The sequence below is a fragment of the Solanum dulcamara genome, chromosome 2 (genome assembly GCF_947179165.1).
Source record: "Solanum dulcamara chromosome 2, daSolDulc1.2, whole genome shotgun sequence".
Taxonomy (NCBI): Eukaryota; Viridiplantae; Streptophyta; class Magnoliopsida; order Solanales; family Solanaceae; genus Solanum; species Solanum dulcamara.
In genome coordinates, this window is record NC_077238.1 from 73715199 (window position 1) to 73734280 (window position 19082).

The window sequence follows — 19082 nt, forward strand, 5'->3', positions numbered from 1 at the left end:
ATAACCTACGGGTATGTACATATAAGCATCAGGATAAGTGAGGAAGTACATAATAAAAAGAATAGGGGCTTAATAATGACAAGGCAATCATGATATTTTGGATACCCCACCAAAAGCTACAAAGATAGGTAAGCCAAACTGTCGGGATGAAATTAGTACCACGGGCAAGGTAAGGCGTAGGAACGATTGGACTAAGGGTCTATCCCAATACTGATTGTAGGATAAGAGAGGAAATGGCAAGGTAACAGATGAGACCTAGCAAGATAACACTAAGATATTTTTTAGGATAAGTCGAGCACCTTCTTATATTCTCATAAAGGTAAATGATGACACGAGATAACCTATCCAAAGTATTACAAGATGGGGCAAGCTGGGATAAGGAAATTGTGAGACAATTTGACCAAGAGGAGCGGAACTAACTGGTTACTAAAAAATGGCAAACTTATATGCCAATTTGTTCAGAATTATACCAAGTAATGATAGACAGGGCACAAAACGACTACGAGAGCCATTATATGAAAGGATTTTAGCATTATTCAGTAGCCAACCCTAAGGATTAGAAAACAGAAGGGAAGAGGAAACCCAAAAGGTAGAGTGACAGTTAAAGTTTTGAGAGGAGTCGAGAAGGACTACACGAGACTAAGGAGTCCCAAATTATCAATGTCATTGCGTACCTATTTTATACTCTATGAGAGTAGGGTACTATATGGCTTATTATGAGTAGGATAATGAATCAACCCATTTTCTTTCAATTAAGACCACCTATGCAGCTGAAACTAGGTGAAGTTATAGGACAGAGAGATAGTAATACTCCATAAGGTTTCCCCAGCTAATATCTTAGATAGAGGGACTTCAATTATGATTAACGTCTGGAGATCAGTCTAAGAAGAGATCGGGAACACAGGTAGGTCTTACTACCAAAGCTTTTCTTCGAGCTGCTGGACAAATTGAGCGCACTATTAAACGCTAAAAGATATGTCGCGAGCTGGGGTTGTTAACTTTAAAGGTAGCTGGGATGATTATCCATCACTTATCGAGTTTCCTACCATAATAGCTACCACTCCAGTATCTCAATGACCCCGTATAAGACTAGTGGGGCAGAACATGTAAGTCTCCTATTGGTTGGATTTAGGTTGGAAAGATTAAGCCAGTTGGCCCAAACATGATTAAGCAAGCTATTGATTAGCTTCCCAAAGTCGACATAAGCTATATGCAGAAAATCAACATCGATCTTTGGAAATTTAAGTGAGCGATTGAGTGCCTTTACAGGTGCCACCCATGAAAGGAGTAATAAGGTTTGACAAAAAGGGGAAGCCAATCCCGAGATACATTGGTCTTTACCAGACCGTGTATGGAATAGGCAAAGTTACCTATGAAGTGGCCCTACTATCTGTTTTAAAAATAATACACCTAGTCTTCCACCCGTCAATATCCCATAACTGTATAAGTAAACCCTTCCAAAATGGTCTCTATGGATAAAGTCAACATAATAAAGGAGTTATTCTACAAAGAGCAATGTATTTCCATCCTAGATCGACAGATTAGGAGATCATGGATTAGGACGTGACTTCTATCAAGATATTATGGCAAAACAAAAACCAGAAAGAGGATGATCCAAAAAGTCAAAAAGGAGGTAGAAAGAGAATATCTGCACTTGTTTACCATATACCAAAGGTAATCTAACCTCCTAACTGAATTGGGAGATGGCAATTATATAGAACCCCCAAAATCCTCGTAAAACCCTAGAAGCCGAGTTAACATTCGAGGACGAATGTTCTAAAGGGGGAAGGATGTTACACCCCGCACTTTTGAACTTTGAAATATGTTCCTAGTCTTTTTGAAATTTTACATGAGACCCTTACTGTCCACACACATCAAACAACTCTAAGAAAACAAGAATGTGATACCCCATGAGAGGGAAGATTGGAAATAGAGTCGTGAGAATACATAAAGAGTTGGAGGCTAGAAAATGAGTCATAGAAATCGATTTACTTTCGTAAGCTACTAATTTAGAAGTATTATACACTTGAGCTACTTAAGGATATACCAAGCTTACGTAGCATAGATTACATAGGCTCTTAAAATAAGATGAAATTACAAACCTGCGAGGAAGAGAAGAGAAGGACATGTGGCAGCCTAGGAAGGCGACACATGGCATCACCTCAAGCAAGAAGATGACCCACCTGCTTGGGTTCAAGTAGGTGAACCACCTATTTGGGGGTGGGCCCCACCAAGGACACATGTCAGTATGTGATTGGTTGCATGAAATAATATGGCTGCCTAAGGGCGTGACATATGTCACCCTTAGAGTATGCCATGTGTCACTCTACCAAAAGGTTTATATATATGTATATGGTGACTAAATACTTCATTTCATCCAAAATTCAGCCAAAAACAAGAGAGAAAACGTGAGAGAAAGAGGCAGCCACGGCTTGAAAAGTTCAAGGTAAGTTCTCTAATTTTCCTTCATGAATTAATTATTTACGGTGTTCTTCAATAATTTGGAGGTGTATATATATATATATATTATGATGCATACGAACCATATCTTCAGCCCTACACTTGGAAAAGATAGAAGAAAGTTGAAGGAAAACCTAAAAAGCCAAAGAAGGAGGGCTACGGGTTTGGGGCTGCCAAGGTAAGCCTCCGAGTTTTATTCCATGAATTAATTATTTAAGGTGTCCCATGGTTATATAATGATGTTTTATAACATAAAATTCCAATTTGAGGTAGTGTAGAAGTGACACAAACAGTCCGCCCTATTTCAACAAATCAAGAAGTTTCCAAGGTGCAGTTTTGGTGAGTTTTGGCCAATTTTGGGTAAGGTAAGGTTTCTCCTTTCAATTTGGAATTTATGGTGTGGTTATTAAGTGTATTACACTTCCTACATATGGATTTAAATATAAAATTTGCATATAAATGCTTGAAGTTGAAGACAATCTAAATTGGAGTCGTTATAGTTGAATTATCATCAAAGTAGAGTATTGTACTTGTGGTGTGCTGTTGTAGGTGTGTGGGGGTGTGTTTCAGGGACTAAATGTATTATAAAAGGGGTGTGGTATCTTCTTTTTATAGCTACACGACCCCTCATTTTGTATAATTAAAGGTTTTGCGAAATAAAGACTAGAAATCCTATTTTGGTATCGTAATTTTCAGCAAGTGGTTTGGAGCTTGTGTTGTGTAATATTGCCATTTTTTATGTGTATATATGCTGTAGGGTGTTGTTATTGGTTGTCTGTAGTGATTAGGGATGTCATTGGAAATTCGTATAGGGCATATTATAGGGGAGGTGCTGCCCAATTTTTGTTAACGCCTTAACTAATTAAAGAACTAGTCGAGGACACGAACCAGGAAATAGGGTCCATGAATACTAAGGTGCAACTTAAGGTTCTAAAAAGTCAAGAGTGGTTTATATTCTTATTTCTTCCATGTTGAATAGGTTCAAAGGACAACGAGACGAACGTGACAAAGAGTAACTCGTATGAGGTATGTGAAGCTTTCTGTTGGCATGTTTTTGGAATAAGTATGTAAAGCTATCTCTTTTTCCCTTTTGGCATGTCTTAGACTTAAGTAAATTATATGTGAAATGAGGGGATATTCCATTTCCAAAACTCCAAGTACGCCTCATAATCCCTTTCCACTGCTTAGTATTGGAATTCCTGCAAGAATTGAGTATTGCTTGTTGAGGCTTCTATGTGTTAAACAGTAGTGTGTGGAAAGCTATCTCTCCTTTCTCTTGATATGTACTTGGTATGAAAATAAGGTTATGATGCCATAATTTTTCACTGAGCCCAGGATGGGTCAGATACAAAATATGTACATGATGACCACACAAAGGGAAGTACAGACTATATAGAGCCTATTCTCTTTCTTTTTGGCATGTCTTAGTTGTAAGTTAAATATGATATGAGCTCTAGGGTGATTCCATTCTTAAGCATCTCTTATTTACTTCTGAATACTGAACTCCATAATAGTTGAACTATTTCCCTAGGAACTTCTATATGTTAAGGAAGTACCAAATGTACAGGCTTTAAGTCTTAAATACTAAAGACTATATGATAACAAGTGTTTCTGATTCCATAAACGACTTGGCCTTACATTGGTACATGTTTAGGGTCTCTGAGGTTACGATTGGTATAGCCTATAATGGCATTTAGATGACACTCAAGATAAATACACCACTACTCGGGTCCTCAGGCAAAAGCCTAAAAAAGGGCAGCCCGGTGCACTAAAGCTCCCGCTATGCGCGGGGTCTGGGGAAGGGCCTGACCACAAAGGTCTATTGTATGCAGCCTTACCTTGCATTTCTGCCAGAGGCTGTTTCTAAGGCTTGAACCCGTGACCTCCTGGTTACATGGCAACAACTTTCTTATTTTGTCGGGTCCCTAATAATGTTTTAAATTACATACGGTTACTCACTACTCTACTTGTGCATACTATAAATCCTCTATCATTGAGTCTTAGGCCAGGGCAGATTCTCGTGCACAATTCACTGCATTATCTACTCAGTCCCTCACTAGAAGGACAGGGCACGTATGTATATATATGATGATGTGCTGTAATAAGGTGGTGATGGCACTGGGTCTATGATGGTTTTATAAATGTATTTATCGGATTCCTGGTAGGGTCGACTATATAATATAATTTGAGCATGCATGTTTTTATGATTTACATAGTACAAAGGTTTCTTTTATGATATATTTATCCCCTACTTCTCTCTCCCAATTATGCTATGTTATGTTTTTCATACTTGGTACATATGTCGTAATGATTCCCTTTCTTCAGGGGGCTGCGTTTCATGCCCATAGGCACAGATACAGGTTTTTGGAGTCTGTCAGCTCAGATAGAAGAGGCCCCATTGTATCAGAGCCTAGTTTTTGATATTGACCATTGATGTATAAAACTGTTTTATCTATTCAGGAGTATGGCGGGGTCCCTGTCCCGCCATATGTTGTCATTAATATTTTTAAAGTTCTATAAATATGTGTATGTGGGTTATGTATATCAATTTATTTCAGCTGGGTCTACATGATGTATGGTATGTATTATTATATTATGGCAGCCTTGTCCGCTTGCATGCCCTTTCAGTTTATGGTGCAAATAAAAAAGGCTACAGATATATAAAATGCTATAACCCATGAGAATTCTTATATATATGTCATGTTGTTTATAGTCTGGTTTGACTACACTTGATTTATATACATTACGTGTCTATCATTCAACTTGACCACAAATGATAAATATGTATACGAGGGTTCCAGGTCGGACCCCAGTCGCAACCTACAGGTTTGGGTCGTGACATGAAACTTAGCACAACTTTTCACCTTAGACGGATGAACATGCTGAGTGTACTAGTTAAACTCTATAGGACTTGCTGAGAGCCTGTGTTATGGTTTTAAAGGTAATTGGGTTGATTATTTTCCATTGATAGACCTTGCCTATAATAACAATTATCATTCCAGCATTCAGATGGCTCCATTTGAGGCCTTATATGGTAAGAGGTGTAGGTTTTATACCAGTTGGTTCAAGGTTGGTGAAGTTTCCTTTCTAAGACCCGAGTTGGTGCATGATGCTATGGATAAGGTGAGGTTGATTAGAGAAAGATTGAAGACAAACCAAAGTCGATAAAAGTCATATTCGGATATGAGGAGGAGAGACCTTGAGTTTGAGGCTAATGATTGGGGTTACTTGAAAATTTCACCCATGAAGGGTGCGAGGCATTTTGGTAAGAAAGGGAAGCTAAGTCCTATCTATTTTGGCTCATATTAGAATTTAAGGTAGATTGGCAAGATGGCTTATGAGTTGGATTTGCCTTTGGATTTGGTATCTGTGCATCTGGTGTTTCATCTGTGCATTTGGTATCTGTGCATCTAGTATCTGTGTATCTAGTGTTTCATGTGTCCTTGTTGAGGATTTTCATAGGTGATCCTAGCCCTATTGTACCCTTGGTCAACGTTGAGGTGAATGAGAGTCTCTCTTATGAGGAAGTTCCAGTTGAGATTCTAGACCAAAAAGTTAGGAAGTTGAGGAACAAAGAAGTAGCTTCAATTAATGTTTTGTGGAGGAATCAAGAGTTTGAGGGTGTTACATGGGAAGCTGAAGCCAATATAATATCGCAATATCCTCATCTCTTTCCTTCCCTGCCTAGTTGGGGTATTTAGTTCCTTCATGATCCATTCAGCCCAAACTATGTGTTTTAGTCATTCTCATATTTTCATATGAATTCATGTTCATGAAATGAATTTTAAAGTTATGATTTAGCTTGAGATTGAAGATTTCATGTTTTATGCATTTTCGAGATGTTTTGCATTCATGTTGGGCTGTTATTTCCTTTTCTATTTCATTCATGCTAGCTTGAGTTCCATTCCCACATGAATTTTCCCAAGAAGGAGATATTGTAAGACCCCCAAAATTGAAAAGTCGAAACATCGAGGTTCAAAAGATATTTCCAAGAAAATCCCAACTTTTAACATCAAGTGGCTCTCCATGAAGCTCTCCATGAGACATGGAGAGCACCCATAAATGAAACTGATGGCAAGGGAAATTGGGAGAAAGGACCATGGATGGATTCACGACCTATGGTGTAAACTACGTGCCGTGGTATTGTCCGTGAATCCCAATCCCCAAGTCCCTGATTCAGGTTGCCTACCACGAGAAGATATCACAAGCCGCGGTGGGCACCACATGCTGTGGTGGCTTTCGTGAAGGTCACCCCTCAGAAACCCAACTTTTCAAAGTTCAAGTAAAAGACCACGACCACCACCACAGGCCGTAGTGATGTACACGGATCATGGTGGGTCCATTGTGCAGGTGTAGTTTATGTTTTAAGTTAGGGGAAGTTTGGTCATTCCTTATATTTTCATTAATGAATGTGGATGGTTTTGGAAAGTTTATTCTAACCTATTAACAACCCTAAGCCCTTCCAACCCTCTCATTCTCACCCTAACTCCCTAAATCCCTAAATCAAAATCTTCTCTCTAAAAGTTTGCTCTCCAAGTATCCTTCTCTCTCAAGTGAATTCCAAGGATTTCTTCGAGTTCAAGTTTCCATTATACGCAACTAAGGGTATCTAAAGTTCAAGGTATGTGGGAATTCATCCTTAGGCCCTTTCACCCAAAGATTTCTTCTCAAAATATCTTATAATTTATCTTTCTAAAAGCCCCAATTTTATGATTTGCTTTAGGACTTCTTAATTATGATATATTTTAATTCTATTAGCCTAATTATGCATAATTCACATGAAATTGTATGATTTCAAGATGAATTTCAACGACCTATTCTATATTCTAGTTTCAAGCATGATTTATGAGTTATGATCATGATTTTCATGTTATTTCAATAGAAGCTTTATGAATGATGTTTAAGGTGCTTTTAAGCAAGAAGATATGAATTATTTTTCAATGAATCTATAAGAAAATAATTTATGGTGTGAAAGGAAATTCTTACACAATTATGTTAAAGAGGTGAAAGGACAATTCTCACCAACTCATGGATTCTTTATGAATCAAGCAAGTTAATGAGCTATTCTTATGATTTTACTATGACGATGATAGATGAGCTATTCTTATGCTATCTTTATAAATATGGATTTATATTTATTATTATCTTTCCTAATATTATTAATGATTATATTTTCATGAAAGTTCCGTTGGGATAATGACTTAGCACCAAGAGGACTTTAAGATAGGGTTCGATCCAATGGCCATTGTAGCTACCCAAGGGAATTCTAGTAGCAACCTTTAGCCCTTGACTATATTGCCCACGTAGGTTTAAAAATGCCAATATGGCAAAGCTAGTGGATCCATATATAGCCTAGTTAAAGAAAGTACCATGACAGAGTATACCCTGGTAAGGTAGTCTTTCTCTTCTCGGTGTGGGGATAATCGGATTTTATTTAATAGCTCACATGATCTTAAGTGTTGGTTAAGGTCCTATCTCACACCAGTTAAATAAAAGTTATGATTTCTCATGATGATAGTGTTTTGATGCATTGACTAATGATTATGATGTTTTAATATTTTCATGGGTTTTTCATATTTTAAGATATTGGTCTTGCATCTCATGATACATATTGATTATGTCCTATGTTTATTGTTCATGCATACTTCTCACATACTTAGTGCATTCCATGTAATAATGCATTGTTTTTGCCTACACTGTATTATAATTTAGGGATGGACGATCATCACGCACCTCTTATTTGTAAGTAGAGTTGAGCCTAAATTAGCACTTATGGTGAGTCCTCATGCTTCGAGGACAAGATAATTTATTTTCATTTATGTCATTGGATTACTTTATTACTCTATATTGTTATGGGTGAGATAGGAGCTTATCTTATCCTCTAATCTAGTAGTAGAGGCATGTTGGATATTTAGAGTCTATGTTGTCTTCTAATCCGTATTTTGAGACTTTAATTTCGCTTTCATGATTTAGATTTCTTTATTTAAATACCTTATGAATGTTCTTGAATGATATGCTAAGAGGTTTGGTTGAGTTCCTCTGGGATTCCAATCATCGTGTAGAACCTAGGGACTAGCTTGGGTCATGACAAGACACTTCCTACGAGACCTTTCACAATTAGTAGAAGGGTCTACAAACCATAAGAAATGGTCTATAAACTCCACCTTTAGAGATCCTTTCATAACCTTTCCTATGTGTTAGCAGGACGAACCGTTGGTGGTCCTATGACTCGTAAGAATGGGTTCATAGGTCCATTTTAAGAAACCCAGCAAAAGTGCCTGACTTTCTACGAGCCACTCTCTATGAACCGTATGAGCTTATTGTAGGCCCCTTATAAAATTTCCATTTAGTCCAAAATTGGACCCTAGTTCCTATGAGTTAGACCCTACAATCTATTGGAGTTCCTACAGTCCGTAGGAAGGGGCCATATATAGCCCAGTTCGTTTTAATGAGGGGTATTCCGATCTTTTTCCCATATTTTCCAAACTTAACCCAATCCATTTTGGGACTAAATTTAATCTCTTATCAGTACCTAACGAGGTTTTTCTCTCATTAACACTTAGAAATTTTGAGAGAAAGGATTGGAGAAAAGAAGAAGAGCGGGTTCAAGAGTTTTATGCCAAGTCTTCGATTTTTGCATAAATTATCTCCCTTTCAGATATGTAAGACTATCAGAATGTTGGACTACGTTTTCCCTCATTCACTACATATTCATAAAGTAAAATTGAGTTATGAGTTTGAGTTTCCAATTTGATTAAAGTTAATTATTGAGTTACCTATATAAATTTTATTGAGTTATTGTATATATATAAATATAGGTTGATGATTTTCATGAGTCGAATCCTTTAGATGTTTGTTCATGTTTGCATTCACATGAACCCTAGTTGATATTTGCATCAAATTAATGTATGCATTGTTGATGTTAAAAGAGTGATGATTTTCCATATTACATAAATGATGAGTTGAGCATGATGTTGAGTTGAAGGACTCTTTTGATGTTTATTTTCAAGCATGAGTTTCAATATACTTGAATATTATATTTTGACAAGTTGACATATATTTTCTAATGCATGATTGAGATGATATGTTACATATATTTAAGAGAAGATGATGTAAAGGTCCAATGAGACTAGATGAGATGTATTTTTAGTATTTCACTCACTTGACGTATATGAGCATAACAATATTTTAGGATTAGTAGTGAGTACCAACTTGGGAAAGAGTATAAATAACTCAATCCCTATAACTACATAGCCAACATAATATAGGATCATCCCGTTCATTCGGATGACTCCCCATAGTTCCGAAACAAAAAAATTTATATGGATCTAGAGATGATGTGGCATCCTATTTTTGACAATTGATACCTATGATCCGTATAAGTAAAGATGAGTCGTAGGGTGAGATAGTAAACACCAAAAATTTCTTCCTTAAGTGGTGTGATTCCTCAACAAACTCTCCGACTTAGTTTCCTTCAAAATAAGCACAACTAACATCAAATATGCTTAAAATACTTAACAGACATGCACATTCTTAAGTCTAAAGCATTAAAAGGACCATAATCCACATCAACACCCTAAACTAAAAATGGTTGCTTGCCTCAAGTGAAACGACTATACTACAACGACACAATACAAATCAAGATTAAGAATGTACAATAATCATAGGCTATTAACTCCCGACACTGTCCAATTTCTATTCACGATACCGTTGCAACCATTATTTCAAATCAAACTAACTTATGTGGATCAATGTTAAACATTTCAACACCAATAGATAAATTCACATGCCAAAAACAACATTTATCATTTTCATGACTATTTAGACAATGCCACTTGTGCCTTCACAGAAAAGAAGTCCCCTTTTTTTCACTCATATTTGCAAATATTTCTTTAAACTCAGGGATGTGGGAAACACTCACACTCAAAAAAGAAATTCAGACTTTCATACACAATATCAAAGGCTTACCCTTATTTTCAATACTTAGACTTTTTAACCATTGAATTAGAATCACTATAGGAATTTTGTTGGCTTGTAACGTGGGGTCAGGGACAAGTGTGGTACATTTAGATTTTAGTGACTTTCGTCCCTTCTCAAACAGTACATTACCCTTGAGTCCACATCTCACAACCCACAATTCATTTCACTCTTTTTCTTCGCTTTTTGCTTTTGCTTTAGGTGTGGCTTTTGGTTGTTCGTTTCACAATATTTTTCTTATGCTTTGTACTTTTCAATGCTAAATCTTAGTAAACCATTTATTCATCTTAGTCAAAATACCTTTATCTTTCTATTCACACATCTCTTTTCAAACCTTTTCTTTCTTTGCTTTTCTTTTCTCATACCCCTTCTCGTCTTGCTTTTATCTCATAGTAGCCACCCTCAACTTAGGCTTTTAACCTGAGTTGAGGTGCACATTATCCTAGGAGGGACCAGGGCCAAAACAAGAGATTATAATTAAGATTAGGGACATTTTGAAAAATACATTTATTTGATTAAAAAGTTCTTTTAAAAGCTTATATCTTTGGTTCAAATGGTAAAACAATGTTTAGTTGGTTCTTTTAAGGCTAGGTGGACTGATTCAAATAGTGGCCTATGATCCTTTCCTAATCAACACTTCAATTATTATAGTATGACCAACGGGGCAAGTTTTTAATTGACACAAATAGTTCGAACACACAAATACCTCTCACACACTTGGCATCAAGTTTCATTGGCAATCATCAATCTTTAGTTCATATTTCAGTCTAAGTCATGTGTTCTCATACCAGTTTATATCATGTCATACAATGATCCTACATAGTCAATATATCAAAGAAGTAGTCACAACATTTTAAGTAAATTTTGGAGGGGTCTATTTGATTTTGTTTAAACCTTCTAGCCATCATGCCATATATCCCTACTCTTATTTTACATTTACATCCTAAACATGCCAATTCAATATAAATTAAAAAGATCCTATGGGAAAAAAACACAGAAAAGAAAACTTTAAGGATTTAATCGAGTGTCTAGGGTATTCAAACTTTACCTAAATACTCGTGCATTCATTCATAACCACACCACCCCTACTTGAAAAGACTTACATTATCCTCAATGCAATATAACAAAATTTAAAAAATATGGGGGATAAGAAAACGAACCTGTGGCGCATAAGCACCGAAGTTTATATGGTGGCATCCAAGTCTATAGGTGTGAATCTCGATGCAACAGCATGTGGTGATCTGTCCTTCCCCCTCCTTTCTTTGTAGATTATTAGCCCACAATAGTCTGTTCTTCATCATGAGTGTTAACATGGGAGATCAAAATTCCAATAATACGCTATCTCTCCTCCTCTTGACATATCTCCTCGGTCACTCGAGATGCTTGAGTGGCTTTCTCAATATCATTGCGCTCTTTTTTTTTTCTTTTTCTTGCCTCAAACCTGTTTGAAGTGTGATCCTCAGTACAGGGCCATTTGTCTCAGACCACCTCAGACTCATCATTCACAAACAAATGAAACAAGTATGGTGGCTGAATGACTAGCAAAGTAAATGGTATAGGGGCTAGAGTAGCCAAAGATATGACCCCAATATGTAGTTCTTCAAGCTCTATCCGAATGAAAGCAATGTCACAACTAAATGAGGACTGCAACCTCATATTCACCCTCAGCTCAAAAGCATTATTACACGCATCAATCTTTTACTCTAGATCAGTCAATGTAGCTTTAAAATTTGCTACCACGTGCTTCTCTGATTTAGTAATTGCTTTTCGGACCATGGTTGAGCTGTTGAATCAACTGACCCAATTGGGCCTTAGTTTTTGCCTGCCGCTGCATTAAGGCGTATAAGGCTTCGGCCGAGATGGTAATTAAGCCTGTTTATTGTGGACGTGATATACTCGTAGATGGGACTTATAAGGCGGTCGAGGCTGCCTCTGATAGCTCCATGGGTGGTGTCTCGAGGTTCAGAGCAGCTGCTGAATTAGTTTGCATAGTTGGCTGAATAGTCTTAAACTCAGGTAGCTGTAATTTCGTATAGGGAGCATGCTACTGTCCGACCAGGTTTGTATCGTCTTTAATGAGCCCCAAGTCTATAGTCCTATTTACTCTAATCAACAGTTAAACCCCTGCAATCAATGGAACTATGAAGTCCTGGTACAGTGCAAACACAAGACATAGGAAAGGTATTATAGTGTTCCATCGAATAGCCCACTCATGTATCTTAGAAATGATGATTTTCACATAATCAACCTCATACCCAACCATCAAACTAGCTAAAATCATATCTCGATGCGCGGAGTCAAATGGTTGTCTTTATTTATCGGGTAGAGGGGATGTCGGATAATGACCCACCAAAATTTTAGGGTGAAATTCAGGAATGCCTTCTTGATTGGAGTTGGGTATGATACCAATCCACTGCTATGCCTTTATCAGCTATGAACCCACTACCCATCTAAGTAGGTCTTCATGTTGCACCAGGTCCCTTATAGTATTTTTATCTCATGCCACCTTTGTTTTTTGATCAAACTCAGTCATCGAGGCTGACGGTAGAAAGTTTGGGCCATAGAGGACCCTTTAGACAGTCTTCTCTGATAAACTAAGCGGGACCTCCAGAACAAGCGTAGTTAAAAATATCGGCCACTCTAGCTCTTTTTCCCTGGAAGGAGCCATCTGTTTTATCATTGCCGCATATGAAACATAGAACTCGCGGCCCATGTTATTGTTGTAGCTCCTAGGATGCTCTGCCATCCACTCTAGTCTGTGGAGATCAAACAAAGCACGGATCTTTAGGACTGCCTCTAACCTAGTTGTGATCACATGCGGCTCCTCAGTAATGGGACTCCATAAGTTATGGCGATCATTCCTCTCTTTCCCCATTCTGTATAAGTCAAGTAGTCCTAGAACTCACCACTGCTTCAATTGTCCTCCTATATAAACTGGTATGGATGTATGCTCGGGCGTCGACTTGGCATCGGGCGACACAGATCCTGAAGCGGATAAGGATAGTGAGTCATCATTTCTCCACTCCATATCTGTTGAATCTCTAGACTTGAGGGGTGCAGATGATGCTAATATATGCGGAGGAAAAAAGCCTAATCTTTGGTCTGACACCAAGATGATATTTTTGGATTTCCTCACCCAGGGTGTTTTTGAGTCATGAGAAGACTCCTCCTTGGAAGTACTAATTTCGGCGTCTGTTGGCAAATCCTTGAGGCATCATTTAAATTTTTCCATGGATTCCTTCTTTGTAGGCCTTTTCTTTCCACCCCCTTCTTTGGTATTTGTTTAGGAGGCATTGTACCTATGGAGGGAGAGTTAGGACACAAATATAACAAGAAAAATAAGTAAAGAAAGAAAGAAACAAAAAATATTTTTGCTTCTACGAGGGAGTATCTACGTGACATAGAAGAGTTTACGACGACCCGTAAAGTCAACACATAGAATCAAGCCTGTAGGTTTTTTAGTCTCTGAAGTTTATCTGCGAGTGGGCCTTATGACCCGTAGAAGATTCTACGAAACGTAAGGTTCAGTCATAGACTCAGTGTTATACCACTGGGTTTTGGGTACTTGACTTGTATGAATCAACCCTACAGGTCGTAGACATGTCTACAACTCATAGGTTGTACTCGTGCAAGTTGAGTATCCAAAACTTAAGTACTGGAATTTTATCATTTTGTTTTGACAAGTCTAATGTATGAGCCGTAGAAGATTCCACGACCCATAATTATACTCGTAACTCTTGGTTAGTGTAAAAATTGAACCACTAATTATGAGGTCTCATTTATGAGGGATAACTACGACTCGTAGAATGATGTACAAATCATAGAAAGCCCTTGTATGAAACTCTGGAAGTTCAGTGATTTCCTTATAAATATAGTTCAACAACAAGTTCAAAAAATAATCCCTCACTTTTTCAATTTATTGAATTATAAACACAATTTCATCTAAAATCCAGTATCCCTAGTTCAAACATCAGTTCAACAAGTTATGTACAAGCGTAATTAGGCTCGTAAAAATTATTGTTTATGAAAAGTGAACCATTGACCATGAGGTATGTTCTTTACGAGGGATAACTACAGCCCATAGAATGACCTACGAATCATAGAAAACCCTCGATTGAAAAACTATCAAGTTCAGCCTCTACAAAGACAACATACTACTAAATCAACATCCCCAGCCATTTACTTTTTCATTGATTATAATATTAGATTAATTATCTTTTCAGTTCCCTAATTCACATAACCAGATCAATAATTGGAATTCAAAATTTGCAAAACCTAAGTTCAGTCAATTGATCAATGTGGTTCCTCTACACTATACACTGAAGTAGCATAAGTTCTAAACATAATAGCATAGGGAAATTTACTTACCTCACATGAATATTGAATCTTTGGAGTTTTAGACTGAGATTTTTAACATAGTGAAGGGCTTAGAAAATTGAGCTTCTTGACTGTGTTGAAGCTTCAATGGAAGGAATGGGCTTTGAGCGGTTTTGGCAATGGTGGGAATTTGAGATGTTGCTTTGTGAAGGAGAAGGTGAACAGTGGTCTGTTTAAGTGTTTGAGAAGAATGAGGGTGAATTTTAAACTTTGTTTCTTTTATTTAATTTAGCACAGGTTGGGTCGGGTGTTTAGCTTACAAAGTCTATGAAATAAGCAAGTTATGACTCGTAATAACTATTACGGTTCGTAAACTAGCTTTATAATCACCTTAATAATTAGACTAATGCAAGAAATCATACCTGGAGTCTATGAGTGTAGGCTACGAGTCGTAGAAGTTTCTACTGGTCGTAGAGTAGAATCGTAGACTTAAAATTGAGTCATGTTTTGAATTTGGATTTTGACGAGTCAAGCTTACGAGCTGTAAAAGTTTTTACGGCCGGTAAAAATGACTCGTGTGTCTCTCTTACTCCTTTTTCAGTTTCTAGAATTTTAAATTCGACCTGGGCACGTACTCAACCTTTGACCTATTTTTTATGTTTTTTTATGACTCTATTTTGACACGAACACTAACAAAGTCTATGCTATCCTAAAACCTAACAATTAAGAATAGAAAGAGAAAAAAAATAGACTAATATGAATAACAAAGTAAATTGGGTTGTCTCCCAAGTAGTGCTTGATTTAACGTCGCGACATGACACATATATGCATAATTACTCAGACTTCACTAGGTTTCCATACTTCCATAGTTTTTATTTCATCTTTTGTGCCCATGCATGCTATGATTCTTTGACCATTCACTTTGAATTTCGTGCCATCTTTCTTTTCTAACTCGATTGCACCATATGGAAAAACTTGGCTCACTCGGAGCGGTCATAACCATTTTGACTTGAGTTTGCCAGAAATAAACGCATCTTTGAGTTGAAAAGAAGGTCCAAGTCTCCGGGTGCAATGTTTGATTTTGAATCTTTTGGTCGTGGTATTTCTTCATTCACTCTTTATATAAGGCTCCGCTTTCATATGCATTTAGGCAAAATTTTATCGAGTTTATTTATTTGATTCATCCTTTATTTAGATGCGGCGTCATAATCCATGTTCAATTTCTTCAACGCCCACATAGCTTTGTATTCTGACTCTGTGGGCAGATGACAAGATTTCCCAAAGACAAGTTGATAAGGAAACATACCTATGGGAGTTCTTGAATCCAGTGTGGTAAGCCTATAGAGCATCATCAAGTTTCGTTGATCAATCTTTTCTATTTGTGCTCATCTTCTTTGCAAGTATTTTCTTGATTTTAGGATTGGAGTCTTCAACTTGTCCACTAGTTTGTGGATCATAATTAGGTGCTACACTATGTCGAACCCCATACTTTTCAAAGTAATGCTTTAAACAATTGATTGCAAAAGTGGAAACCTTCATCACTAATAATTGCCCTTTGTGTACCAAATCTTGAGAATATATTTTGCTTCAGGAAGGCGATGACACTTCTTGCTTCATTATTGGGAACTGTGACAGCTTCTACCCATTTAGACATGTAGTCAACCATAATTAGGATGTATTTCATTCCACTCGAACTTACAAAAGGCCCCATGAAGTCAATTCCCCATACGTCGACCAATTTAATGATTAGAATAGGAGTGAGTGGGAGCTCATGTTTCCTTGAAATTTCTCCTTCCCTTTGACAATGATCACAAGTCTTGGCTAAATTATGATCATCTTAATGAATTATTGGCCAATAGTACCCATATTGTAGAATCTTGTAGGTTGTCTGAATACCACTACGATGGCTTATATCGGCCAACGAATGACATGCTTCCAAGATACTCATCATCTCTACTTCAGGTGCACAATGAAGAATAATCCCATCTGCACAAACACGGAACAAGTATGGTTCTTCCCAAAATAACTTCTTCACATTAGACATGAACTTGTGGCATTGGTGAATATTCAAATCGGATGACACTATCTCATTCACTAAATAGTTAACAATATTGGCAAACCATGGATTAAGTCGTGTGATGCTACCAATACTTGTTTGTCCCGAAAGGTGTCATCAATCTTGACTACATCTTCCAACTTTAATATTGCCTCTTCTTCAAGTCTAGACAAATGGTCTGTAACTTGATTTTCTATCCCTTTTCAGTCTTTCACTTCAAAGTCAAACTCTTGAAACAATAATACCTAATGAATAAGCCTCAACTTGGCATACTTTTATACCATGAGATATCTCATAGCTGCATGGTCTGTGTGTACAATGACTTTGGTGCCTAACAAGTGAGATCTAAACTTCTTAAAAATGAACACAACGACAAGCAACTATTGTTCAGTCACGGTGTAGTTTCTTTGAGCAACATTAAGTGCTTTTCTAGCATAGTATATTGGATATAGAATCCTCTCGTGCCTTTATCCTAATATTATGCCAAGTGTCACTCTACTTGCATCATATATGATTTCAAATGCCTGCTCCCAATCTAGTTCAATAATGATAGGAGCCGATATTAACCTTTTCTTCAGCTCTTCAAATGCTTTTAGACATGCCTCAACAAAAATAAACTATCTTCTTCTCTAGTAATTTGGATAAAGGATGAGCTATTTTGAAGAAGTCTTTGATGAACCGATGATAAAATCCAGCTTGTCCTAAGAAGCTTCGAATGCCTTTGACGGAGATGGGAGGGGGGTAACTTTGTGATAACATCAATATTTGCTCATTATGCCCTCTTTCACCATAAAGTGACACTTCTCCTAATTGAGCACAAGGTTTTACTCTTCACACATTTTTAGTACATCTTGGAGATGAGATAACAATCATCGAATGAGTCACCAACCATTGAAAAATCAATCATGAAAACTTTAATTGTATCTTCCACCATATCTAAAAACATGGACATCATATAATATTGAAAGATTGCCGATGCATTACCCTATCCGAAAGGCATTCTTTTACAAAAGAAGGTCCCATAAGGACATATGAAAGTGGTTTTATCTTGGTCTTCGGGTGCTATAGAGATTTGATTATAGCCTGAATATCCATCAAGTAAATAGTACCATCTTTTTCCAGTGAGATGGTCAAGAATTTGATCAATGAAAGGCATTGGAAAGTGATCTTTTTCTGTTTATGAGTTTATTTTGCAATAATCTATGCACACTCTCCAACCGGTGACAGACCTCATCGAAATGAGTTTATTCTTTGCATTTGGCACCATAGTAATGCCACTTTTTTTGGTACACATTGGGCAGAACTTACCCAATTACTATCTGCGATTGGATAAATGACTCGAGCATCTAACCATTTGATGATCTTTTTTTGACTACCTCTTGCATAAGTGGGTTCATACGCCATTAGTTTTTAATGCTTTGTTTGAAATTCGGCATGAGTTGGCTTTTGTGAGTACATATGGGCTGTGGTATGCCTATGATGCCGGCTATGGACTATCCTATTTCCCTTTTGAAATGCCTCAAGATGGATGTAAGAGCACTTGCTTTTGGTGAAGATCGGTAGATATTATGACCGGCAATATATTGTTGGGTCCCAAGAATGCATATTGCAAGTGAGATGGCAGTGCTTTGCATTCCAAAGTTGGAGGTTTCTCGATGGATGGTTTCGCAGGTGGAGTTGCTCTATTCTTCAAGTCTAAGTGTAGTCTCTTTGGTGCGTGATTGAAAGTCCCAAGGCCATTTAGTGCATACACTATCTCATCATACTCTCCAATGTGATCTTTATCAAAGTTCATAATGACAACAACTAGAGCTTTAACACCTAATCTTTCTTCAATAGGTATTTCTTATGGCAGATCATCGACAACATCAATCACGGAAACAACTCATAGATCATTATGATGCTTCATTTCTCAACATACATCAAATATCACCTCTTCATTATTTATACAAAACTTTAGTTGGCCAATTTACATGTCTACCAAAGCACATCCGGTTTCCAAGAATGGTCTACCCAAGATGATAGGAACATCAAAGTCTACCTCGCAGTAAAGAATGATGAAGTCGATAAGGAATGTGAATGATTTGACCTTCACTAAAACATCATAAATAATGCCCACGGGCTTCTTCACAGTACGATCTTCCATCAAGAGCTGCATTAATGTTGATTTGGGGGATCCTAAGCCCAATTATCGGAAAGCTACTAGTAGCATCAAGTTAATGCTAGCACCTAAGTCGCATAATAATTTTGCAAATTTGAATACCCCAATGGT

The 19082-nt window shown here is 37.2% G+C and overlaps 1 protein-coding gene across 1 annotated transcript; it reads left to right on the forward strand.

The window, feature by feature from the left end:
• The first annotated feature begins 975 nt into the window (after positions 1 to 975).
• On the forward strand, positions 976 to 12437 carry LOC129872917 (uncharacterized). Its single transcript, XM_055947874.1, has 7 exons — positions 976 to 1065; positions 1270 to 1349; positions 2389 to 2446; positions 4465 to 4533; positions 4786 to 4873; positions 5875 to 6153; positions 12253 to 12437. Exons 1-7 carry the CDS (start codon positions 976 to 978, stop codon positions 12435 to 12437), a joined length of 849 nt encoding a protein of 282 aa, XP_055803849.1.
• The last annotated feature ends 6645 nt before the right edge of the window (positions 12438 to 19082 follow it).

Excerpts from the sequence above, each read along its gene's own strand:
- LOC129872917 (XM_055947874.1), top strand. The coding sequence starts at position 976 with ATGTCGCGAGCTGGGGTTGTTAACTTTAAAGGTAGCTGGGATGATTAT. Across the intron at positions 1,350-2,388 it reads ATTGGTCTTTACCAGACCGT|CCAAAAACAAGAGAGAAAAC; the intron begins GTATGGAATAGG and ends TCCAAAATTCAG. Across the intron at positions 4,874-5,874 it reads CCCCATTGTATCAGAGCCTA|TATCTGTGTATCTAGTGTTT; the intron begins GTTTTTGATATT and ends CTGTGCATCTAG.